We start from the raw sequence: 23,455 nt of genomic DNA on the forward strand, positions 1-23,455 counted from the left end.
TCCAGTAGCATCCATCGTCTGTCTTCATCCAGGAGCTGCTCGATGACGGCACGTGCCACGTCGGTCCACACACTGGCAGGTCGTCCCGAACATTGCTCATCACTGGTTGATACACGTCCTTGCTGAAACTTCCCTACCCACCGTGCTACTGTACGATATGGTAGGGCATTATTCCCAAGGGCTTCCACTAAATCACTGTAACATTCCATCGCATTTCTCCCTTGGAGAAAGGTTATTTTAATGTATGCGCCCTGCTCAACACGGGTTACTTCCATCTCGCACGACGCTCACCAACTGATTGATTTCACAGCCCTCGCTGCGCTACTGCCAGCTATCACAGAGCCTTCTGTTGTTCTGCATACACACTATGCCTGCAGAACTTCAACACGACACATACGCTTGTGATCCGTTCACATATCTACAAGAAAAAAAATAGTTGCCATGACTTTTGCTCCAATCTTCGTATTTTACAGGAATAGTTAAGATTGTGAGTGACGAGCTGATGAAAGAGACAGTGGGGGAGAATAAAGAGAGATGGAGAGATGAAGTACTGCTATTTGCATACATTCTAAGGCTGTAAGAGCCAGCAGGGGATAAACTACTGTTCCTTCCAAAAGCTGATCTGCAAGTTGTATTATGTTACTTTTATATCCTAATACTCCAACCTAATACTGCAGTGTAACGGATACACAGGAACATGATACTGAAAAGTAACCATTTGTCCCATTCCTATTCCCTTCCTACTATCATACGTCACATCATTCATTTCATCTCATGAACTCCTCTGAAGAGGTTGTCAGGAAGAGCATCTGGCCATAAAAACTCACTACAAAAACTCATCTTGCTTCATACCTAACTCTGTAGAGAAATGGGACAAGGGTTGAACACACACAACCAAAACATAATTATTTATCTTTACCAGAACACCCACTTTCTGTAACTTTTGTTAGGATGATGATAGAATTGCTTTGGATCAAATATAAATGTTTACTATTTCCTTAGAAGTGCTGGTGCACTCCATCAGACTGTGGATAATTTAGAAAAGTATATCTATTTGAGTGGTAAATTACTCATCAATAAGGTTTGGATTTTAAATCATTAATATAATTTTCCTGAGCTTATTTTACCAGAAATGTGAAAAATAAGTGTGAATAACGGGTCCCTGACCCTGTTTAAAGCAATTTTACAATTGCTTATAAATGCATATTTTTGTTGTTTTTATTGTTTGGGTCATATTTTGCTCACTTTAATTATATAAGGTCATATTTGAGCATTTTTGCTTAAATTGAGCTGTCGTTTTTAACAAGTTACATGTTATCTACGTCAAGTTTCGAACACAAGATTTCCAAATTCTGTAGTAGACATACTTGTCTTTCCTTTCCTGGAAGAGACAGGTAGCAGGTTTAGAACACTTGATTCCTAGAAAGAGCTGCTGTGCAGATGTCTCATTGATGATGTCACTTCAGTAGATACACTTTGTTTAGCTTAGAAGCAATTGGTAAACAAAGAAATTCCACGTTTTCTCTCTCCCAGTTCATTCTTGACGGCTCCAGTTACTGCCCTCTTCCCCTTTCATCACCAACAAATTTCAACAGATTGGTCTCGCTTCTAGTAGTACAGTGAATCCTATCTTACCTGTGAAGTGCAGTGAAGATGTAAAATTAATAAATTATGTGGAAGAGTTTGGTGAAGAGATATTCAGTAGGCCTACTGACGGAACAGTTCTCTTTGGTAAAGCGTCTGAAGTTATGGTAGCTGCAATAAAGTGATGTTAATGTGAATGCCTACTCATAGTTTTAATGTACTGCAGCTCTGTCAGTTTGCATGATTTTTTTTTTTGCTAAGGGCTTTACGTCACACCGACACAGATGGGTCTTATGGCGACGATGGGATAGGAGTTGGAAGGAAGCGGCCGTGGCCTTAATTAAGGTACAGCCCCAGCATTTTCCTGGTGTGAAAATGGGAAACCACGGAAAACCATTTTCAGGGCTGCCGATAGTGGGATTCGAACCTACTATCTCCCGGATGCAAGCTCACAGCCGCGCGCCTCTACGCGCACGGCCAACTCGCCCGGTATTTGCATGATTTTATCTGTCTTCTGTATAATCTCTAATCATTCTTTGGTTCTTAAGGCATTTAATGTTTGTAATGCTGTCATTTGTTACCTATCACTAAATTACATAAGTCATATTTTACTTTTTTTTTGTCATATTGAACTAATTTTTAGGGTATATTTACTTGCATATTTTGTTCCTCCTTAGGTCATAAACTTCCAAACCCTATTCATCAATATTTTCCCTTTTCCAGCTCCCCTCACATCAGGATGTTACCACATTGAGTGCCTTGTGCTGCCATGTGGTATCAAACATGATTAGAAATAGGGCTTATTGTGCCACCATATAGCATCACACCTCTCTTTGAAATTGTAATTTGCATCACAGTAACTTTGTGAAAGGGTAGGCATGCCCTCTATGAGCAACATATTTGTACCACAAGAAAAAGCATTACACCGAAACCGCTCCATATGACACTGTATTTCTCAGACATGAACTCCTGTGTTTGGCATGCTCACTACCTAGTCTTCATCATTCTTTCTTTCTTTCTTTCTTGCGAACCGGCCAAACTTAGACCACGCCAATACCACTTCACTTCCTTCTAATCATCCCTTCTTCCTTCCTCTTTCTCCACAGTGCCTTCATTCTTTCAGAATGTTGCGCTCTTCTCTCTTCAGTCCATCTTCCCCCTCTGCGCTCTTTCTTTTCTTCAACCAGAACTTTGGAAAGTCTTTTCCTGAATTGGTCTCTATCACGACATTCTTCATCTGCAATTCCTAACCTCTTGAGTTCTTCCTTCATCTGCTTGGCATATCCCCCCTGGCTCTTCAAGTAGTATATTTTATTAAAAATTTGTTTATTTAACCTTGTTGGATCCATTCTGACCATGTGTCCATAGAATCGCAGCCGTCTTTTCCTTATTGTTGTTTCCAGGTCTTCTGTTCTTTTGTATATCTCCTTATTTGAGCGTAATCTGTAGTTTCCCTCTACCACCCTTGGGCCGTAAATCCTCCTCAATATTCTCCTTTCAATCTTTAGTAGTTTTTCCAGGTTCATTAGTGTTGCTGTTTCCACCCCATACAGAATCACTGGTTTTACCACAGCATCATAATGTCTTAGTTTCGCATTGATGGAAAGATTCTTTTTGTTGTAAATGGCTTTGGTGGCAATGTTTAGCCTTTCCAACTTAAGTCTTCTATTTTCCATGGCCTCTTATCCATCCTGTTGCTGCTGATAATTTCTCCCAGGTATTTAAACTGCTTTGTGACCTTCACTTCGCCATATTTTGTCTTCATTGTTCTCTTCACATAATTCCTGTCCGTGCTCATCATCTCTGTTTTCGTGAAGGAGATTTTTAAACCTGTTTTCTCGGCTATCTCCTGTAGTTCATTTATCTGTGTTATTGCTTCCTGTTCTGTCTCAGCGAGAGTGCCAAATCATCAGCAAAGGCCAAACACTTGGGTTTGACATGTTTATTTTTACTACCTATTATAGCACCTGAATCATTATGTTTCCACAGTGTTTTCATGACCTTATCTAGAACCACGTTGAAGAGTGTTGGGGATAAGCTGTCACCCTGTCTCAGACCTGTTTTTATCTGGAAGGGTTTGCTGATCTCTCCTCGAAATTTCACTTTGGATATGGTGTTTGTTAGTGTTAACCTAAGTAAGTTGAGTGTTTTTTGATCGATGCCATATTCTCTCAAAATTTCCATCAATGTGTGTCTATTGAATCGTATGCTTTTTGAAAGTCAACGAAAGAGATGAAGATGTTCTTTGTAATATTTGATTATCATTTTTAGACTCAAGATATGGTCCTGACAAGAGCGCCCTCTCCTGAAGCCACCCTGATACTCTCCCGACTTGTGGTCAATTTGCGGTGTCAGTCTGTTCAATAGGAGTTTAGAAAAAATCTTATACGTGACAGATAAAAGTTATATTCCTCGGTAGTTGTTGACGTCTGTTTTCGGTCCCTTTTTATGTAGCGGGTGTATTAATTCCACCAGCCAGTCTTCTGGTATTTTCTCATCTCTCCAAATATTCCGGAACAGTTCTGTCACTTCAGTGATAAGGCATCATTGGCTATCTTCCACAGTTCTGCTATTACTTCATCTTCACCAGATGCTTTGTTGTTCTTTAGGGAGTTTATTACTTCCCTTACTTCTTCCTCATCTGGTGGTTCAGAATCTGGGTTCTGGATTGTGTCCTTCTCAATCTCCAATTTTTCCTGTGGTGATTCACAGTTAAGGAGGTCTTCAAAGTACTTTGCAAGGATCTCACAGTTATCTTCATTGTTGAGGGCAAGAGTTCCGTCCGTTTTCTTGAAATGCAGGCTCGGTGCTATATAGCCCTTGATTCTGTTTTTAAAGGCCCTATGGAATAATCTGGTATTGTTTTTCTTGAAGTTTTCATCCATTTCTGTGACTTCTGCCCTAAGGTGTTCTCTTCTGACTCTTCTCAGTGTTTGGTGGGTTTGTTTCCTTATTTCTCGTGATTTTTCCAAATTTGTCACAGTCTTATTCTCATTCCATGATTTCCATGCCTCAAATCTTTCTTTGATTGCATTTTCACATTCTGCATTCCACCATGCATGCTTGCTTCAAAATTTCGTAGACGCTAATTCAACTGCTGGCTCCTGCAGATTTTTTGTCACTTCATTCCAGTTTTTTGGCACCTGTAGCTTTTTCCTGTATTCTTCCCTCTTTTCTTGGATGAGCAATTCACGGTCAATTTTTGGCACTCTATTGCCACAGATATGTGTTTTTCGTCCGGGTATGAAATTCATCTTAATGTGTGATAAATAATGGTCTGATGTTACATTAACCACTTTTCTAACTTTGACGTTATGAATTTCCTTGTAATTGTTCTTGGGTATAGCTACATGGTCCAGTTGATATTCGCCTAGCAAAGGGTTTGGTGATACCCATGTTTTTTTTTGTTGGGGCGTGCTTTGAAATGGGTAGACATGAGTTTGAAGTTGTTCATATTGCATAAATTGATCAGTCTTTCTCCGTTTTTATTTGTCCTGTTGTGTGCCGGATATTGTCCAACTATTTCAATGTACTTCCTTTCCCACCCCACTTGTGCATTGAAGTCTCCCAGGAGAATTTTGATGTTATTTTTTGGGATCTTTAGTATTTCATCCCCCAGTTTGTCCCAAACATCATTCTTTATTCTTATTCGGTCCAGTATTTTGTTATTTTGTAAATTCATGTCCTCATCGCAAGGTAGTGCAGCTCTTTTCAGGCACACTGCCAGTGAAGCACAATCGTTGTGATATCTTATTTAAAGGTTTTGCATCGTCTTTGGTTATGAATTCTCAATCAAGCGTTTTTCAAGACTGTCAGAATTGATTATAATGTGTTCGGGAACTTAAAAGAATCAATACTTGCGAAACCATATTTTCAAGTACAACATAAAAATTACAGTTAAAAAATGTAATGTTTAAATTGTTTTGTATTGACTTTATGGGAAATTCATGTAACCTTTAAAAGTCTAGTAGACATAATAGTAATTTGAGATGCACTACATATACCAGTGACCAAAGAACAAGAACTGGAAAAGCGATCAGCGGTGAACTTGCTTAAAGGATCATCTTCATATCCCATTTCACCGGTTATTGTTTAGGGAAAGTACAGAAGTCTTATGAGTGACTACAACAGTTGGAAGGAGACAGAAGGCATTCTGAGAGTTTTACTTGGTGGAACAAGTTTCGTTACGAACACTGGGAAGTGTTTTGCGGTCAGAAATTCGTATTTTCTTTTTTGGTGTGATATCATTCTGTGGAGTGTGCTCTACATGCTGATATAATTAATTTTTACTTTATCACAATCTAAAGCCCCCAAATCGGTCTTTTAAATATGGCATTGTACAGCCACGCCCTCATTTCAAGCTTACAATGATCTGCAAATGTAACTGCTGCAGCTGGAACAATTCTCTTTATGAGTCTGTGGTAAATGTCAACTGATAGGTTAGTATCTCTGGCCACTCAGGAGTAGTTATGAAGGCCATGAAAACAAATGAACAACGTATTTCCCGCCTTTCATTGTATGTTTACATGAGGTGTGTTTTGGTTAGAAAGTTAGTGAAAGCAATGTGTTTTTACTAGTTTTGCTCTCATATTGTGTATCTAGTTTGCGAGTATGGGCAGAATTAAGAAATTTGGGAAGAGAAAGTATTATTCTCGTGTTGCCACTAAAGGAAACAGAGTCAATTGTAGTGAAACAGGTACGAATGTACCTGCCAGTGCCTCCATGAATTTTGCCCAAAAGGTGCTGACTCCTGGTGGTGTGGGTACCAAAAGGCACAGGTAACAGGCGACACTTTCTCACATACGCACTCATTACCTCGAGCAGTTCTGCCAGAAATAAAGCCTGTGTACAGAGAACTCTGTGATTCAAAGCTGCTGGCTAAATGTTTACATGGTCCTACCCAGAACCCCAATGAAATCTTCAACCATTGCATATGGGAAAGGGTACCCAAAACTGTTTTCATAGGAATAAAAACTTCAAAACTTGCAGTTTTTGATGCTGTCATATGCTTTAACGATGGAAGTGTTAAAAGACTGCAAGTTATGGAGAAGCTTGGCATCAAGCCAGGGAAGAACGTGGAGAGTGCCCTCCAGAAAATAGACTTGCAGTGAGTCATGGAAGCTGAAAAAACTGTTCAGCAGATGACCAAGGAAGCTGGGTTGAAAAGGAGGGCAGACAAAAAGAGGAAAGAAGATGAAGAGGCCAGGAAAGATGATGAGTATGGTCCTGGGGAGTTTTAACACCATTGGTATGTGCTAAATTGGCATGGTTTTAGTTTTTTATGTTTTTGCAAAAGTTGATGTTTTCTTTATTTAGGTACACATTTCTCAAGCCCTATAATTCATACAGGTCTGATTTCTTTTGTAGTTATTATCAGGATTGAGTACAACACAGCTGGTGAGAGATATGATGATTATATGCACAACAGTGTCCAGAAAAAAATTGGAATTTACTCAAAATTTTGTAAAAAATTTCAAGTATGTCAACAATTTTATTTTTAAAATGCAAGGAGGAATATTGTAACTTTATATTTCACCCACTACATCAAACAGGGTCTTAGAAATCATGTATAAAAAGTTTGGTGGAATCTAACCACTAGTTTATGAGAAAAGTGTACCTAATTGGTAGAAAAATGCTTCCAAGTTTTTTTTATGAGTAAGTGACAAAATCTCTCTCCTAAAAGACATTTTAAATATATGGTATCTTATTTACATAATCTTGTTTGGTAAGGATCCCCAGTTACGATTATGAAATTTCATTGAGATATCTTGAAATGGAGAGGACTAAATGGAATTTAAATGACAACATATTTTAATGACATTTCCATCTGCAAACACTTCCCAGTGTCACTGCCTTCGTAATGTCCAGGCCGTACTGTACCTCTGATGACGTCACGCTTGGGGGGGGACTTGAAGGCGATACGCATACGCTCCGCTTGAATAACACACTTGTTTAAATTACTTAAAGAACTGTTAACACCTTATAAAACCAAAACCTATCCTCAAATATTTGTTAATTCTGACATACAATGCATATCTTTCTCCGTAACGTTCTATTTCTCGCGTATATACGTTCGTTTGCGTGAGTACAGCTTAACACTTTGAGACATATTCTTGCGATTTTATCCATTTTCTGGTCAACTGGAATATTCACATCATACACACTGACAGATAACATCCAGCTAATTACCATTACTATTTATTACAAATATAAATTATTTCTGTACCTCACTGTTTCCACTCCATGAACACTGCAGCTTTCCTGGACCTCTTACAGGAAGTTACACCAGTATGGAGTAGGTCTGCTCTCTTTGAAGCACTTTGTTGAATACACAAGTCGGTGTGAATTATGGAAAAGTTATTTAAAAATATATTCACCCAAATATATATATAGGCCTACACTGTCCGGCCAGGTCTTCCAATTTTTTCCCGCAGTCACAAATGACTAGGGAATCAGCCAATTGCATTGACTCCAAAGCCAGGGATTTTGTGACACACTTAGGATCGTCTGAATTTAGAAATACCATCTTATATATATCTGACACCAACACACAAAATACTTTGTACACCTCAATTCCAAGTTCTATTGACATGTCTGATGGATACTGTAAGCCCCCTCGATTTAGGAAATTCAGGTATCTTATTTTTATTTTTATTTTTGCTAGTGGCTTTACGTTGCACCGACACAGACAGGTCTTATGGTGACGATGGGACAGGAAAGGGCTAGGAGTGGGAAGGAAGCGGCTGTGGCCTTAATTAAGGTACAGCCCCAGCATTTGCCTGGTGTGAAAATGGGAAACCACGGAAAACCATCTTCAGGGCTGCCCACAGTGTGGGTTCGAACCCACTGTCTCCCGAATACTGGATACTGGCTGCAGTTAAGCGACTGCAGCTATCGAGCTCGGTGATACTCATAAATAAGACTTGCATTTTCAAACACACCAAATTCAGATAAGCCGTAGGTCTGATTACATGAAAATATAGGGCCTAACTAATGTTACCCATGTTTATGACATAATAAAAAAAATTAACTCGCCATCTCGACGGGACACTCTTATTTCTCTCAGGATGTGATTTTCAGGAAGGTGCTTGATACACACAACTGTGTTGTGATTAACTATTAAATTCTCCCGGGAATAGCCTTCTTCCATAACTTAACTCGTTCTTCATCAGAAGGAAACACTAATACCGGAGTGTACTCTCCTTGTTTATAATTGGCTTTGCAGCCAGGCACACAGCAACTCTTAGGCATGGTGATTTCCCTCACTGATCATCTTAATTCAAGTACCGTATATACAATTCGTGGTTAATAATAAAACACAGAATGCACTAACTCAATTAATTTTACACTATAAATATAACTTTACACAAATAAACTACAAAATTAAAACACTGAAGAATGATCTTCTTAACCTATAGCTTCACATAAATACACACTCACACTAAGTTTTCTTCACTAATTAACGACTTTCCACTTAATAATGCAGTCAATGACGACTCATTCTCGCATATATCTGAGTGAACACGCGGCCATCGTTAAAAATTTCAATAAAACTGCGAAAATCTATGTTTAATTCTACTAACTCATGTGCTAAACTTCCCCCCTAACGATCAGCTGATTGCTTTCCCGCACACAGTTGTATTGCCAAGCAGGTTTTTGGCACTTCTCTCAGGGCTCTTTTTGTCAGTATCCAGGTCTCTGCCACATATGTCAGTATGGGACAGTCATACATATTTTACATCACCTTTTTACACTTCTTTACACCAGATCAAGTTCTTCACAGTATGGTAAAATGCATTTCCCTGTTGTCTACTCTTACTGTTCATCATATCCAGATCAGCTCACTTCCCAAGTACTGTACTTGAAGCTCTCCCAGATTTCAATATCTTGTTCCCCCAATTTCTTTGTAGTACCTTTCCCTTCTCTTTCTCCTCTAGTCATTGTCATTGTTTTAATTTTCTCCATGCTTATTTTAATCCCATAATTACCAATAGATAGATAGAGTTAAATGATTAATTTTAAATGGCGAAGTTAGGGACACATGTTGTCTTATACTCAAGTGAGTTGGCCGTGCAGTTAGGGGCGCGCAGCTATGAGCTTGCATCTGGGAGATAGTGAGTTCGAACCCCACTGTCGGCGGCCCTGAAGATGGTTTTCCGTGGTTTCCTATTTTCACACCAGGCAAATGCCGAGGCTGTACCTTAAGGCCACGGCCACTTCCTTCCCATTCCTAGGCCTTTCCTATCTCACCATTGCCACAAGACCTATCTGTGTTGGTGCAATGTAAATCAAATTGTAAAAAGAAAAATACCATACACTATTTCTGTTTTAAACTTTACATAAATTTGTCTGTTTTTTTAACTTTACATGAATTTGATATTAGCTTCCCAGAAATGCCTACCTTTACTTATACTAATACATAAAAAACATCTTGGTTCACAGGATAACCTGGTAGCTTTGCACAGCAACCTGAAACGCCAGTTGGAGCTGATCAAGCGTCAACAGCAAGGTGGACCCATGGAGAACGATGGGTGGGTGGTGGTCTCTCGGCAAGATGCCACCTAACATCAACACAAGTACAAACTTCGCAAGATTGTATTCATGTTGTTCACAGCCACAGGGGCATATTCCACCCAGCCCCTGGCATCTACTCTACTTCTGGATTTACAGATGTTCAGGATTCCCCTGTGGCAATGGTTCTAGACACATGGTGTAAACAACTTATGAAGTAGTTGGACCAAAACTGTGTGTGGAACAGGTATAACACCATCATTAAAGGTTCGAATTCTCCCAGATATTGAGAGCAATGTGTCATAAGTGACTGATACCTCCAAGGATTTTGGATGATAGCTTCTAAACGAATTGAGCTGACTCTTGCCTTAATTCTCCTGATGTCTGGACAGGAGCAGGAGGTGTCCTTTTCCCTACCAGGAATATTTTTCAGCCCATGGGTGGCATGTCTGAAACTATGAGATTCTGTGCACTCCTTGCTCTGGAATACTCTGTTGACCTTTTCAGAATCTTTACGTTGCTTCTTGCGTGAATGTTAAAAACAGCTTTAGGTTTGTAACAGCAGTTGACAGAGTGCACCTGTTCAATTCAGGAAGTTATCATGATATTTCCTTATAACAGTCTCCCCTTTTGAATTGAAAATATAGACCCATTGTACAGCTGTTTTTCTAAGCAAAATGGTTTTAGCATCTGTCTATAAACAGTCGTAATAGTGTCCAGCATGTTCAGTTCAGTTCTCTTTAGAAAATTTTATGTACTGAGAAATGGAGCAAGTGAAGAATACCTGAAGAGATCTAAATTGTGAGGTGGGGGAAAGAAAACAAACAAAATCTCTTCATATTATTTACCTGAACTATACACTAGAGCAATGTTAAGCTAGTCAACTGCAAAGTGGACTTCATAATCTGAAATTCATAGTGCCCTACTGCTTTGGAAAATTATATTTAGTCTGTATATCATTTCTCTGCATTCCCTTCAGTGGCATTCCATTACTTTTGTTGCTTTCTACCTTTGGCAAATTCTGAAAATGTGTGTCCAAGGTTACCTTTTATACCCACTCTTATTTTTATGCCATTATTGATTTGTCTTTTACTTCTGGAGAGTTTCCATTAAAAGCAGGTGTAATCTGTCTTTCATCCCCTTACCCAAGTGCTCAGATAGAGAACCTCATTCATCAGGTTGGTTGAGTAACCTATGTGCAGTATCTAATAAAGTATGATTAGTTGATTTATTCAGGTCTCTTTGTACATTTTTTACTCTGAGAGCCCAGAATATAACATGAATTTATCATAGGTCTTCACTTCACATGAATTTACATTATGTTCTGAGTAGTTCAGGACAAATATTTCAGGTTCCCTATGGGAATCAACATCTGTATCATCTGAGTAGTACTCCAGAATTACACCTATTTTGGGGCATATCCAGCAAGATTATAACTATAATTTTGAGTCTATTGGGCTATGTAAGAGCTTCATGTGTGTCCAGTGTAAACTGGGATAGGAAGTGCATTTTAGAAAAGTAAGAATGAAAAATATTGCTTGCACGTGAAGCTAGTCTAGTCAATGAAATGAAACATTTTAGAGTTACAAAGTACTTAACAGATGTTTAAGGGTGTTGATTATTTTAAGGAGCAAAACATTGAGATTATGTTTAAGGGTGTTGATTATTTTAAGGAGCAAAACAGTGAGATTATTTATCTCTCCCTTTTAACTCAATTGATGGAAAAGTTCTGATTCCTTAAAGACTGAGGGTTTTATTAAAAAGGTAGCAAAGTAAGACTCTGTAGGCTTTGAAAGGTTAATACTTTTGAGATCCAAGAGTTTTATTTAAAAGGTAGCAAAGTAAGACTCCGTAGGCTTTGAAAGGTTAATACTTTTGAAATCTAAGATTTAACCAAAGGTGGTTGACCAGAAAAGATGAAATAGAGAAGTGTAACCCCAAGTTAGTAGAAGCAATGCCAGTCTCAGCTGGACCATGTGGTCATATGCAGCTTTCAAGTTGTAAGATTGAGGGGATTTGCAGGTGGTCTTTAATGTGTCTTTAAGTATGAATTAATAATGTTTTAATATAATTAATTTATTTAAAGTTAGGATTAAAAGACTTTAAGTAAAGACCATGCATCCCACACCATTGCATGTGAAGAATGTAGATCCTTATAAATTAGTATGATGCTCTTTTATTTTCAGGAAGATAACTCTTGGAAATATTGTTTTCCACACTTCTAGAGATAGCTGATTCTGATCAAAAATGTGCTGAATCAAAACATCCTCCTCCTCTACCCCTCCCCCCCCCTCCACCCACCCACCCACCCCCTGGTTTTGTCTAGTTTAAAGGATATTCATAAAAACCAAATTACCATTAACTTCCTATGCTAATTTAATGATCTTTAACTCTATGTAAAAATTTTATTAAAAAATGTATAAAATATTGTACTTGTAATTCTAACACCTACAGCATGCCAAGGAGAGCTTTAAAATATTTGCCACTTGATGATTTTATCTTGTAGTCCAATCTGCTAGCAGGGATATATGATAACACTTTTCTCTGTATCACTGGAGAATAGTGACATCAAGAGATTCATAAAGGGTTGTTGTTTTTTACCTTATTATTACTTATACAGTACAACCAAAATGAGGAAATTATGTTTTGTTTTTTAATTTTAGTTTTCTTTGTTTTTTCTGTACCTTTGGGGTGTTGGTGAAAACCATCACAATCATAACAAAAATTGTACAGGTGTTTACTTGACTGTTTCGGTCTACTTTTATACATGTTGTATATAAAACAATAAGACATCACAAAGTTGTTCATCACATATTATCAGTAGCTTTTACATAACAAGTCATATAAAAGAAGAAAAGAACATTAAAATGAACACAAATGCATACCTGTCAACTCTCCCGATTTAGGCAGGAGCCTCTGGACTTTTCTCATTGCTTTCCAACCTCCCGATCGGTTATTTATTTATTCCTGATTATAAGTCATTGATTCTTCTTTGCCTTTTCTACCGCTTTTCCCACATCTGTGGGGTCGCAGGTGCAAACTGCGTCGCATATGTGGATTTGGCCCTGTTTTGTAACCGGATGCCTTTCCTGACGCCAACCCTGTGGAGGGATGTAATCACTATTGCGTGTTTCTGTGGTGGTTGGTAGTGTGTTGTCTGAATATAAAGAGGGAAGTGTTGGGACTACACACCCTGTCCCCAAGTCAGAAGAATTAATCAGAAACAATTACAATCCTAGACCCAGTCGGGAATCAAACCCAGGACCCTTTGAACCAAAGGGCAATACGTTGACCATTCAGCCAACGAGTCGGACAAGTCAGTGATTACATTTACTCAAATTAAGTTTTGAATTTTCTGTCATTTCAGGATGTTGCTTGAGTGGCTGAATGTCCTTCTCTTATTGGTCACTGTGGGTGGATGAAAGTGGATCTTTATTAGCTGCCGTATAACTGGAAGTCCTGTTCTCTTTGGCAAGTTTAAAATGAAAACTTAATACCGAGATGTTCAAAGCTGTGTTGCTTGGTTTTTGTTTGACATGGTAATGATCATTATGGTGTTCAGAAGGTTGATCAGTTACGTTCAGTTATAGGGAACGGTTTTGTTAAATGAAACAATGTAATAACCCTGTGCCGCTCCTAACGCTCCTGAGCGCTCAAGATTTACGGCTCATCTGCCGTGCTGAACGCTCCATAGCACTTGTCACGCATGTTGTTATTCTAAGCAAGTTGATATAAATACTGAAGGGCCTTGTGAACCATGCTGCATTCTTATGACTCAGCAAGCTCAGAACACCTTAACAGTCTAACCTGTGTGTATTTCACAAGCAGACCTAGTTTATGAAGGTCGCCTTCCAGTTACAGATTATTCATGTTCAAGTTTACACCATGTCGTCTACTTATTGTGGAGTAGTTTCGAAAGGTTTGAAAGAATGTGAAATTGGACATATGTAAGAAGTTAGTAGAGATAGTGAACTTTCTAGTGGTGGTTCAGAATTGTATTCTGATGAACGGTGATGATGATTCCGAGAACGGTGAAAATCGTGACCAATATAGGACGATCAAAGCCAGGTAAATACAGTAAAAGGGAAGAAACAAAAGATAAATGTCTGTATATGTTGAGTACTCAGCCCGAAGGCAGTTTGGATCCCCAACTGCTCCACCATCAGGCATCAATGAAGAGGCATACTAGGGAAATAAGTAATGAAGTAGCTCTTCATTGCTACAGATAAAAGACTACAAACACATTAAAACCATGGGAGGAGGAAAGGATCCCAATGGGTTGCACATAAGTGAACCTGTGAACAAGGCAGATACCATAAATAATTTTATATTGATCACTTCCACTTTCTTCCCAGGTAGTAGAACGTAACACAATGTGTAGATGTCTCAGACATGACCTACTCTATAGTTTTAGGGACTTGCGTATGGACGTGGTAAAATCTTACGATAGGATGATACAATAAAATAAATATTATTGAAGAGATAGGGCCGATTGCAGAAATGGTGTTTAGACGATGTCTACAGTTAAACAATGCCTAAGTTTGGCTGCCGCATATCACTTAAGACACTGTCTAAAACCGATATTCAACCGGTCATGTTTAAACACTGCAACGAGCACTGTTTAACCTCAAATGAGAAGAGTGAATCACAATCAGAGGTTATGTATCATGAAACATGTAATTTGTATTACCATGTTGAGACGATTCCGGGAAGAAAGGTTAGTCCAACGGCCTCTCTGTGGGTCACCCGCTGCTAAATTGCAGGAATTCATTTGACATGTACGGGGAGATAGATCTGAAAATAAGGTTTCGCTTTTCAAGAGACTTTGTTTCTTGAGACTGACAAAGGGACAGTCTGGTAACTGTCAACTTGAATACAATTCTCGGCAACCTATATATTTTATTATATACATGGGGTAATTTCCATAGAATTATAGGTCACTTTGACTGCATACATGTCAGAATTACTTGTCCCAATCGTCAGAGGACTGTCACATACATATTTACTGCCAAGTAAACACACATAATAGTGAAAACTAAAAAGTAAGTTGTATGTGGTTTTTATATATATAATCGTACAAGTTTTCGGCAACTATCAGATAGGAAAAGTATTTGATACCCTTGTAACTCAGATTTATTTTATACCCTCCTTTTTATAAATGCAGTTGATAGCAGTCTTTTCTATGTGCCTAATAGCAAGGCTATGCTGGTACTTATATTCATTGAGAATACCATAAATACTCATACTTCCTGCACCTCCACAGATTCTATATGTTGGGACCCCATCATGGGAAAAAACTAACCATGTTTTTTTTTAATATTCAATGTATTTAAAACAAATTGGAGAGAGATTTAGAGTTTTGCCATTCTCAGAACAGTAGAAGTTAAAATGTTTATTTTGCTAATTGGCATTATTTCATGAATCTCCTTCACTATTAAGTGCAATAGAAGGCCTAGAGCCATAACTTCATCTCAAACAAAAACATTATGCATCCATCCATTCATTCGCTGAACAACCTTGACAGATTAATTTTAAATGAATGGTTTGTGCGAATGCTTATAATCATCTCTTACTCATAGACATAATTACATTCTCTTGCAAATTTTGCCATAACTGTGGCAATAGAAGGAAAGCTGATGTCAGAATATTTGACAAGAGTGGTTAAAAATTGATAATTCTTTCTAGGGAGAAATAGATTCACCATGTTTATCTGTCAGTAAAATAGCCACTTGTACAGTATGCACCGTACTTCTTTTTAGGGATAATGTTGTGGAAAAAAAAAATGTGTTTGGGATAAAGACTAAATTGACAATTCTTCAAAAGCTATGAAAGCAATTATTTTTTAACTATTTCCTCTCCTACTAAATTTTCAAAAACGTTGTAGAAAGTGCATGAATCATTTTAATAAACTGGATAATTGGCTCCAATAATTAGGGTTGAGGTTGGCATTGCCATAAGATATAGCTTCGGAAATTATAGTTCCTGTGTATGAATAGGCTACTGATGATACTGGTCACAGGCATAATTAAGAATGGGTCTCTCGTTTATATTGCTATTAAGCACTGGTATAAAATAGCAGAGTCGTACATATTTATTATGCAGAAAGAGACTAATCAAAGGGATTTAGGGTCTGTTCAGTTGAAAACTCTCCCCTGAAGCTGGGTTGACATAATTGCTTCAAAAATGTTGCTGTAAAAAAGATATCTGTATTTAAGTATTTTTGTATCATTAGGGACTTTCATTATGGCTCTGGTTAAATGTCAATATTTGTAAGGACAAATTTGTCCAATTCAGTCTGATTTTTTAATGTTGTGCTATTTGAACATATTTCTTCTTCCGCAAGTCTGCCCTGCATGCTTGCCTCATACCTGGAGGTCCCAGGTTCAATTCCCAGTCAAGTCAGCAATATTTTCCTTGTATCTGTACACTGGTTCGAGGTCCACTCAGCCTACATGAGAACAATTGAGGAGCTATCTGATGGTGAGATAGCGGCCCCGGTCTGGAAAGCCAAGAATAATGGCAGAGAGGATCTGTTACACTGATCATGCATCACCTCATTATCTGCAGGCTTTCAGACTTAGCAGCGGTCATTTGGTAGTGTCCCATCAGTGTCGTGGGGTTTGGTTTGGATTCTGTAGTAGGATTGCCTACTAAAATAAATATATAAATAAATAGCCTTGTGAATCTCTTATTACTACTACTGTATTTTAATAATGGTCAGAAACTTGACAAAACATCATTGCAACAGTTGTAAAATTCAGAAAACTTCATGTAAAAACAACTTTTTTATCAACTATATAAAAAATGAACAAGCTGGTAAACTGTTAGTTTGTAAAAATAAAATTAAGATTCATATAGCAAGAAAAAGAAACATACATTTCACCCCTATTACAAAACCTGCATTGAATAAAGTCTCATTGCAAATTCAATACCAGACTCAGAATAATTTAAGTGAAACAATGTTTGATATTTATAATTATGAAAGATTGACTTTTTAATATGTTCTTTTTTATTAGCACAAAATTAGGCTGTAAACCTGTCTTGTTATGAGAGGAGGAAGGATATGTTGAGAAATTGGATTGGTCTTGTGATGGGTGTGCATAATAATATAATTTTTGAAGTAGCACTCCAATCATTACTTTGATATGTGACAGTCACCTGGAAATGAAAAATGTCCTGAAAATGGTTCAGGTAAAGTACGTTATATAACTATTGTTTTCTTGAAATCCACAAGTCCGTAGCTTGAAAATTTACCATAACATTAAGACAGTAATTACAAAATTATTTGTTAAGTGTGTTGAGCAGCCCTTTTAGAGATTTTCCAGTGCATTGACAATACTGTTGATGCTACCATCATGTAATTTAAGGATCTGGCTAACAAATGGGGCACTGAAATGAAACATTAATCTTTCTCACCATATCGTGTTTTCTCCTAGTCTTGAAAAATTTGCCATGCGACTTAACAGTGTGGTTTCCTAGAGTGTGTCACACATAGTGGAAATAAGCTCTGTCCTGACATTGCTTCCTCATGGTGCTAAGACAAAATCTGTTACAGTAGTTTCAGAGCTATCAAAAATAACATGTTATCTCTTGAAATGCAGTCCCTTTCAAAGCAAAAGTTCACTCTTATTGTTTGAGGAGGAACAAGTCAGATGAAGGCCTATGAGTGTATAAAGCCAACAAACATATCCTGTAGCATCTGTATGTTCATTATAACCAAAAGAACATCAGTTGGTATGGTAGTGTTAACTGTGAATACAGTCAAGTCATTTGTGTACTGCAGTTTGACTGGAACAGCTCAGTGTTGTCAAGATGAGACACTACCTCTCATCTCGTCTCATCTTCCATAAGTACTTACTGTAGATCTGTATGTTGATGTTTTCTGTGCTCATTGTAGTTGCAAAATAGTAGCAGAAGATAAGCTGGGAGCTTCATAAGCTGGTGGCAGTAGAAAGTTGGTACATTTAGAAATTGACTGCATCCAGTCCAGACAAATATATCTTGGGTGGAGTAGGTTCATTCTTTTATAATGATACTTTGTGATGTGTTTCTGCTTTCATGTTCTGTACAGATTGACATAAATTGATATTAGCTAATGAATAGGTAATCAGCTGGATGGGAGCTCTTAACGTTGCACAGACCAGCTGTGTTGGTGCAAGTGCTTGCCTCTTTAATTTCAGCATAATCAGTTAGTATATAAGATTGCTTAAACACACAAACCATGTCTGTAAATTTACTGGCGTATTAACTCCTTGTTATATGATCACGGCTCCTAGCAATGTTCAAAAGAGAGAGATTCGCTCTTTCTTGTGAAATAGACTGGAGTTGATTATCAGACTGATTCACATTCTATTTGACAATGAATGTGAATACCCATCACACTGTTCCCATCCAATGCCAGTAGTAGTAATCATGTCACATATGAAATGGCATATGGGTTTTAGTGCCGGGAGTGTCTGAGGACATGTTCGGCTCGTCAAGTGCAGGTCTATTTATTTGACTCCCGTAGGCGACCTGCGCGTCATGATGAGGATGAAATTATGATGAAGACGACACATACACCCAGCCCCTGTGCCAGCGAAATTAACCAATGATGGTTAAAATTCCCGCCCCTGCTGGGAATCGAACCCGGGACCCCTGTGACCAAAGGCCAGCACGCTAGCCATTTAGCCATGGAGCCAGACATGTCACATAAAAGGCCATTGATTATGAACTTGCGTTCGGGAGATAGTGGTTTTGAACCCCTGTCAGCAGTCCTGAAAATGGTTCAGGTAAATGCTGCAGCTGTACCTTAATTAAAGCCATGGTCACTTCCTTCCCAATCCTATCCCTGCTCTTTCCTATCATGGTTATAGTACCTGCCAGTGCAACGTAAAGCAACATATTAAAAAAAATTTATAAAAAGGGCTGTCGTTAGTAAACAGTGATATTTTGGAAATTCTGAGCAGAAGGGAGAGTGAAAGTGAGTCGTTGAAATATCAGATGGTAAAGAATTTTGTGGTGACCGTGGTAGATATAAGTGACAATGAATCAGAATATGAAAGTGATGATTGCGATGTTGCATGGCCAGGTTCAAGTAAAAACCAAAATATGAGGAGGGGTGGTTTTGACAAACCACGATTTTTTTTATTTTTTTTTCCTGGGACTAGTGGTAAAGCTCAAATATTAATTAGGCAGTTCTGTGACCCATAAATACCCTTAATTTAGCCTACATTAATGCAAAAAATGTCTCGTGGTTTAGCACATCCCTGACTGATTCAGAATTTTCCACATAATGAACATTCTGAAATGCCCAAAAAGAAAGTACAAAGGCTGATTCTTTCATTAAAATGAAAGTTTGCTTGAGAACCAATAAATTACTGTGACTCACATAAATATTAATTCTGAACATGCAAAGAGCTAGGAAATTAGTATGCCAGTGGGTTAAAGCATACTTTAAATAAGTGGTCTTCTCTTTACTGATTGTCACGATAGTAAAAACCATTAACCTCAGTCATAACACAAAACTGCTTCTCTGAACACTCAACGTACCGTATCGAAGTTGCACCTTGCAGCAGACTGTGCAGATCATGATTGGAGGAGTAAAATTTATTAAGTATTGTATTGTCATTATATTCTTTGTTACACTTTCTTTTAAAAAAATTCACAAATGAATCAGGATGTGTAGGTTGAATTTCATGATTTCATGCACTATCCATTCTGCACGTATTTTGGAAGGCATACATGTGAGCCCCAAGCTTACAGCACTCTCTGACTTATCTTTCTGCTGACAGGATGTTAGCCATTCAAGTATTGTGTAAAATACTGTTGGTGTTTAAGCAAACAAAGACTACAAATTTTCATGGTCTCAGGGGGTGCTCAAAACATGTATACATAGAGATAAAAACAGATATGCATTATTTAAATTGTTGAGCTTATAGCCTAACATATTTATTATTGTGTGAGTTAAATCAAAGAATTCTCATTCTTTATAATATATATACTGCAGGTCAGTATTTCTCTAGCAGCATTGTTACGTAGAGGTTTTAACTGGCACAATAATGATATTTTGCTTCTTTGAACTCACAGTTATTTCATATTTGGAAGACATTTTCATTTTTCAGTTGTCAACTTGTTTGATGATGACTTTGTGTTGATGTTGACTCTCCTTCAGCCTTTAAAAAACTGACGCCTGTCAAACCTGCCAGGCCGTAGTTTTGCCCGTCTCTTTTGACTTGAGTGGGCCTGTCTGCAGTAAGATGCAGAAATGAAATTCTTGAAATGTTGTTGCAACTATTTCTTTGATTAGAATTTTTTTTTGTGATTATTGTTTTAAGGGGAAGTATAACTGAGCAACCACTCTCTCAACACTAATCAGAAGAAAATTTGATCCTTTGAAGAAATGAGGGTATCGGCAATAGAAAGGAAAGGGTGTAAAAATGAAAAGACACCTTAGGCCTCACAAATCGAATACCGTCAGGGGTGGGAAGAGAACAAGAATTGACTAAAGGAAGTTGGATAGGAAATTTGAAAATGATAGGTGGTGGTGATGGTGATTGTTTTAAGCGGAAGTACAACTAGGTAACCATCCTCTATACAACCCTAATCAGAGAGGGAAAAAAATGGAAAGGATCCAACATTTCAAAAAAATGAAGGTATGGACCAAAGAAAGACAATGGCCACAAAGGGCGTGAAAATGAAAGACTCCCGAATGCTCTAACAGCATCAGGGTCGGAAAAGAACAAGTTGACCAAGGGAGGTCGGATAGGATAGATGAAAGTGAAGAGCGTGACACAAGTGGAGGCAATGCCAGGACTCAGCTAAGGGCCCTGTGGTCCCCAGCCCTCAATTTGCCTCTTACAAAAGGCAGGGGTTACCATGGATGTTATTTTATCGCCCCCACCCACACGGTTTTGAAAGTGAGATCCTGATACAAGCTCTCGCTTCAGGTGACTCCAGTATGAATCCCAGTCAGTGTATGTATTACTTTCAAATTGAAGAAATTCTATAATTGTGGCTTAGATTCCACCTTGTAAAAAGAAAATAAGTTGATCCTTTAAAGACTGGAAGGGTCATGAAAGGCATGAAAATGAGAAACACACTAGGCCTCATAAACCTCAAATATTGTGGTTGAAAAGAGAAAAAGTGTTGCCCAGAGGATGTTGAATAGGAAAGATGAAAGTGAGGAGACTGGCAGAAGTGGAAGTTATGCCGGGCTCAGCTTCATGCCCACTGCCAATACTCCATGCTCCCAAGTTGAGAGACCTTTGGAGGTTGCCCCTTTTAGTCGTCTCCCACAACAGTCGGAAGATACCATAGATGATTGCTATCCTCTAACCAAAGGAATGCACATATAAAAAAAGTGGAAACGTGGCAGTTGATATCTAGTACCGGAAATCTTTTAATTTTTACATAAGTCGGTCACAGCTTTGACTAACAAACATGTATCATCTCATGGTAATTTTCTGCTAGCTCAAGGTGAAACATCTTACTGTAAAGATAGGAGGAGATAGCATGTGAGTCAAAATTAACACATGGATCAATCTGCAGAAAGCAAAACAACAAATTTGATTGAAAATCTGTTAGTGTTGTTAATACATAAATCTAGTTGATGTAGAGCACCCACTGAATGTTGCAGCATGTGTTTATACCAGAAGTGCTCATACAGGCATCATCTTTGTAATTAAATGTGATTTGTTACAAAATACTTGAATGGCCCCATGCAGTATTACTAAAATTGAATTATCATATTTTATGCATCTAATGGCTGGATCAGAGTATTAACAGACTGACTTAACTTGCTCATATATTTTTTTCCTCCAAATAGTACCTAAAGCCTAGGTTAGAATCCACAAAATCTAACTGAAGATAGTAAGCATAAAAGTGTAAAAACATAACAAAGAAATATTTTATGACAATGAATCATGAACAAGATAACACAAGTCTAAACTGATTGCTGATCTCCAGTAACCAGTGAAGCTCATAGCAGGTATTAACTATTAGTTACAAAGCAAGTCTAAATTGTTTGTAATAAACCAAGTAAGTTACACCACAGTCATAAAATTGTCCATGAAATTTGTTTCTGCCAGTCACTGAACTATCCCCCGACTTTTGTTATTTTATGAACTGGAAGAAAATGTTAGTTCATGAAACCACCTTAATCAAGAGTTAACTCATTATTATTATTATTATTATTATTATTATTATTATTATTATTATTATTATTATTAAGTAAAGTATTATTTTGGCTCTTTAAGTTCCCGTAAATTGTTACATACATCTAAATAAACTGTGGCTATTATTAATTAGCAACTTTGTTCGCCTATACCTCTCATCCCACAAGGGCTGATAACTTGATGTTAGGCCTTTTAAAACAACTGTCATAACCACACTGTCTTCTCCAGCATTATAGGGGTTGGCAGTTGTACCAAATTCTGAGAGTTGTGATTTCAAAAACAGTAAGTTTTGGGTAGTTGAGGTCAGTTACAGCAAACTCAAATATCACCTGAACGTATATATGGCAGACAATGCAACAGCAGCAAGTTGAGTTAGTAGAGAGTAAGTATAACAGTGCAGCAGATGGTTTATGTTGGCAACCACGTGGCCGAGTCAGAATGTAAAAGTTTACTCTCTTCCAAATGTTTGGATTCAGTAAATAAATCATGGGATAAGGAGATAAAGGACAAAAGCTACAAGGAACGTTCAGTATATAATGCAACACATTTTATTTCTTGGCCAATTTCGGTTTTAAAAAATTGTGATTTTGTTTGGGACATCTTCAAATATTCACGCTTCGTCTTGTAGAGTTTCATTAATTTTCAATAGGTGGCAGTGTTATAACTAGCCTTCAAAATGGCATCTGTAACAGAGTTGCTTACCAAACAGAGAGCAGTTATTGAGTTTCTTTTGTCAGAAAACCAGAGCATCACAGATATTCATAGGCGCTTGCAGAATAGCTACGGAAACCTGGCAGTGGACAAAAGCACTGAGAGTCATTGGGCGAGGTGTGTTTCATCATCACTCTGAAGGGGTTATTCTATTCAGTGTCCTCCCTCGTAGGGAAGTGATCAACTCTGAATTGTACTACTGTAAGGAATTTGAAGAAATGACTTCAGCGTGTTTGTAGCCACAAAAATGCAAACAAGTTTCTCGTTCTCCATGACAATGCAAGACCTCACACAAGTCTGCACACCTGACAAAGAGCTCTCAAAACTTCAGTGGACTGTTCTTCCTCATCCCCCCTACAGCCCAAACCTCGCACATTCTGACTTCCATCTGTTTGGCCCAATGAAGGACGCACTCCACGAGAAGCACTACATGTGGGGAAGTCGTCAATGCAGCACGACATTGGCTCTGACATTGACCAGTCGAGTGGTACCGT

At 38.0% G+C, this 23,455-nt stretch overlaps 1 protein-coding gene across 1 annotated transcript in view; it reads left to right on the forward strand.

Annotated features, from left to right (window-relative positions):
• The window catches only part of LOC136857219 (mitogen-activated protein kinase kinase kinase 7), a 168,383-nt gene extending 153,988 nt beyond the window's left edge, over positions 1–14,395 (forward strand). The window contains exon 12 of the mRNA XM_068225255.1: positions 10,027–14,395. Within this exon, the coding sequence (XP_068081356.1) occupies positions 10,027–10,149 (123 nt within the window). The 3' untranslated portion in view covers positions 10,150–14,395. The remainder of the gene's footprint in view (positions 1–10,026) is intronic.
• Positions 14,396–23,455: the final 9,060 nt, after the last annotated feature.

Source organism: Anabrus simplex, chromosome 1, assembly GCF_040414725.1.
Source record: "Anabrus simplex isolate iqAnaSimp1 chromosome 1, ASM4041472v1, whole genome shotgun sequence".
Lineage (NCBI taxonomy): Eukaryota > Metazoa > Arthropoda > Insecta > Orthoptera > Tettigoniidae > Anabrus > Anabrus simplex.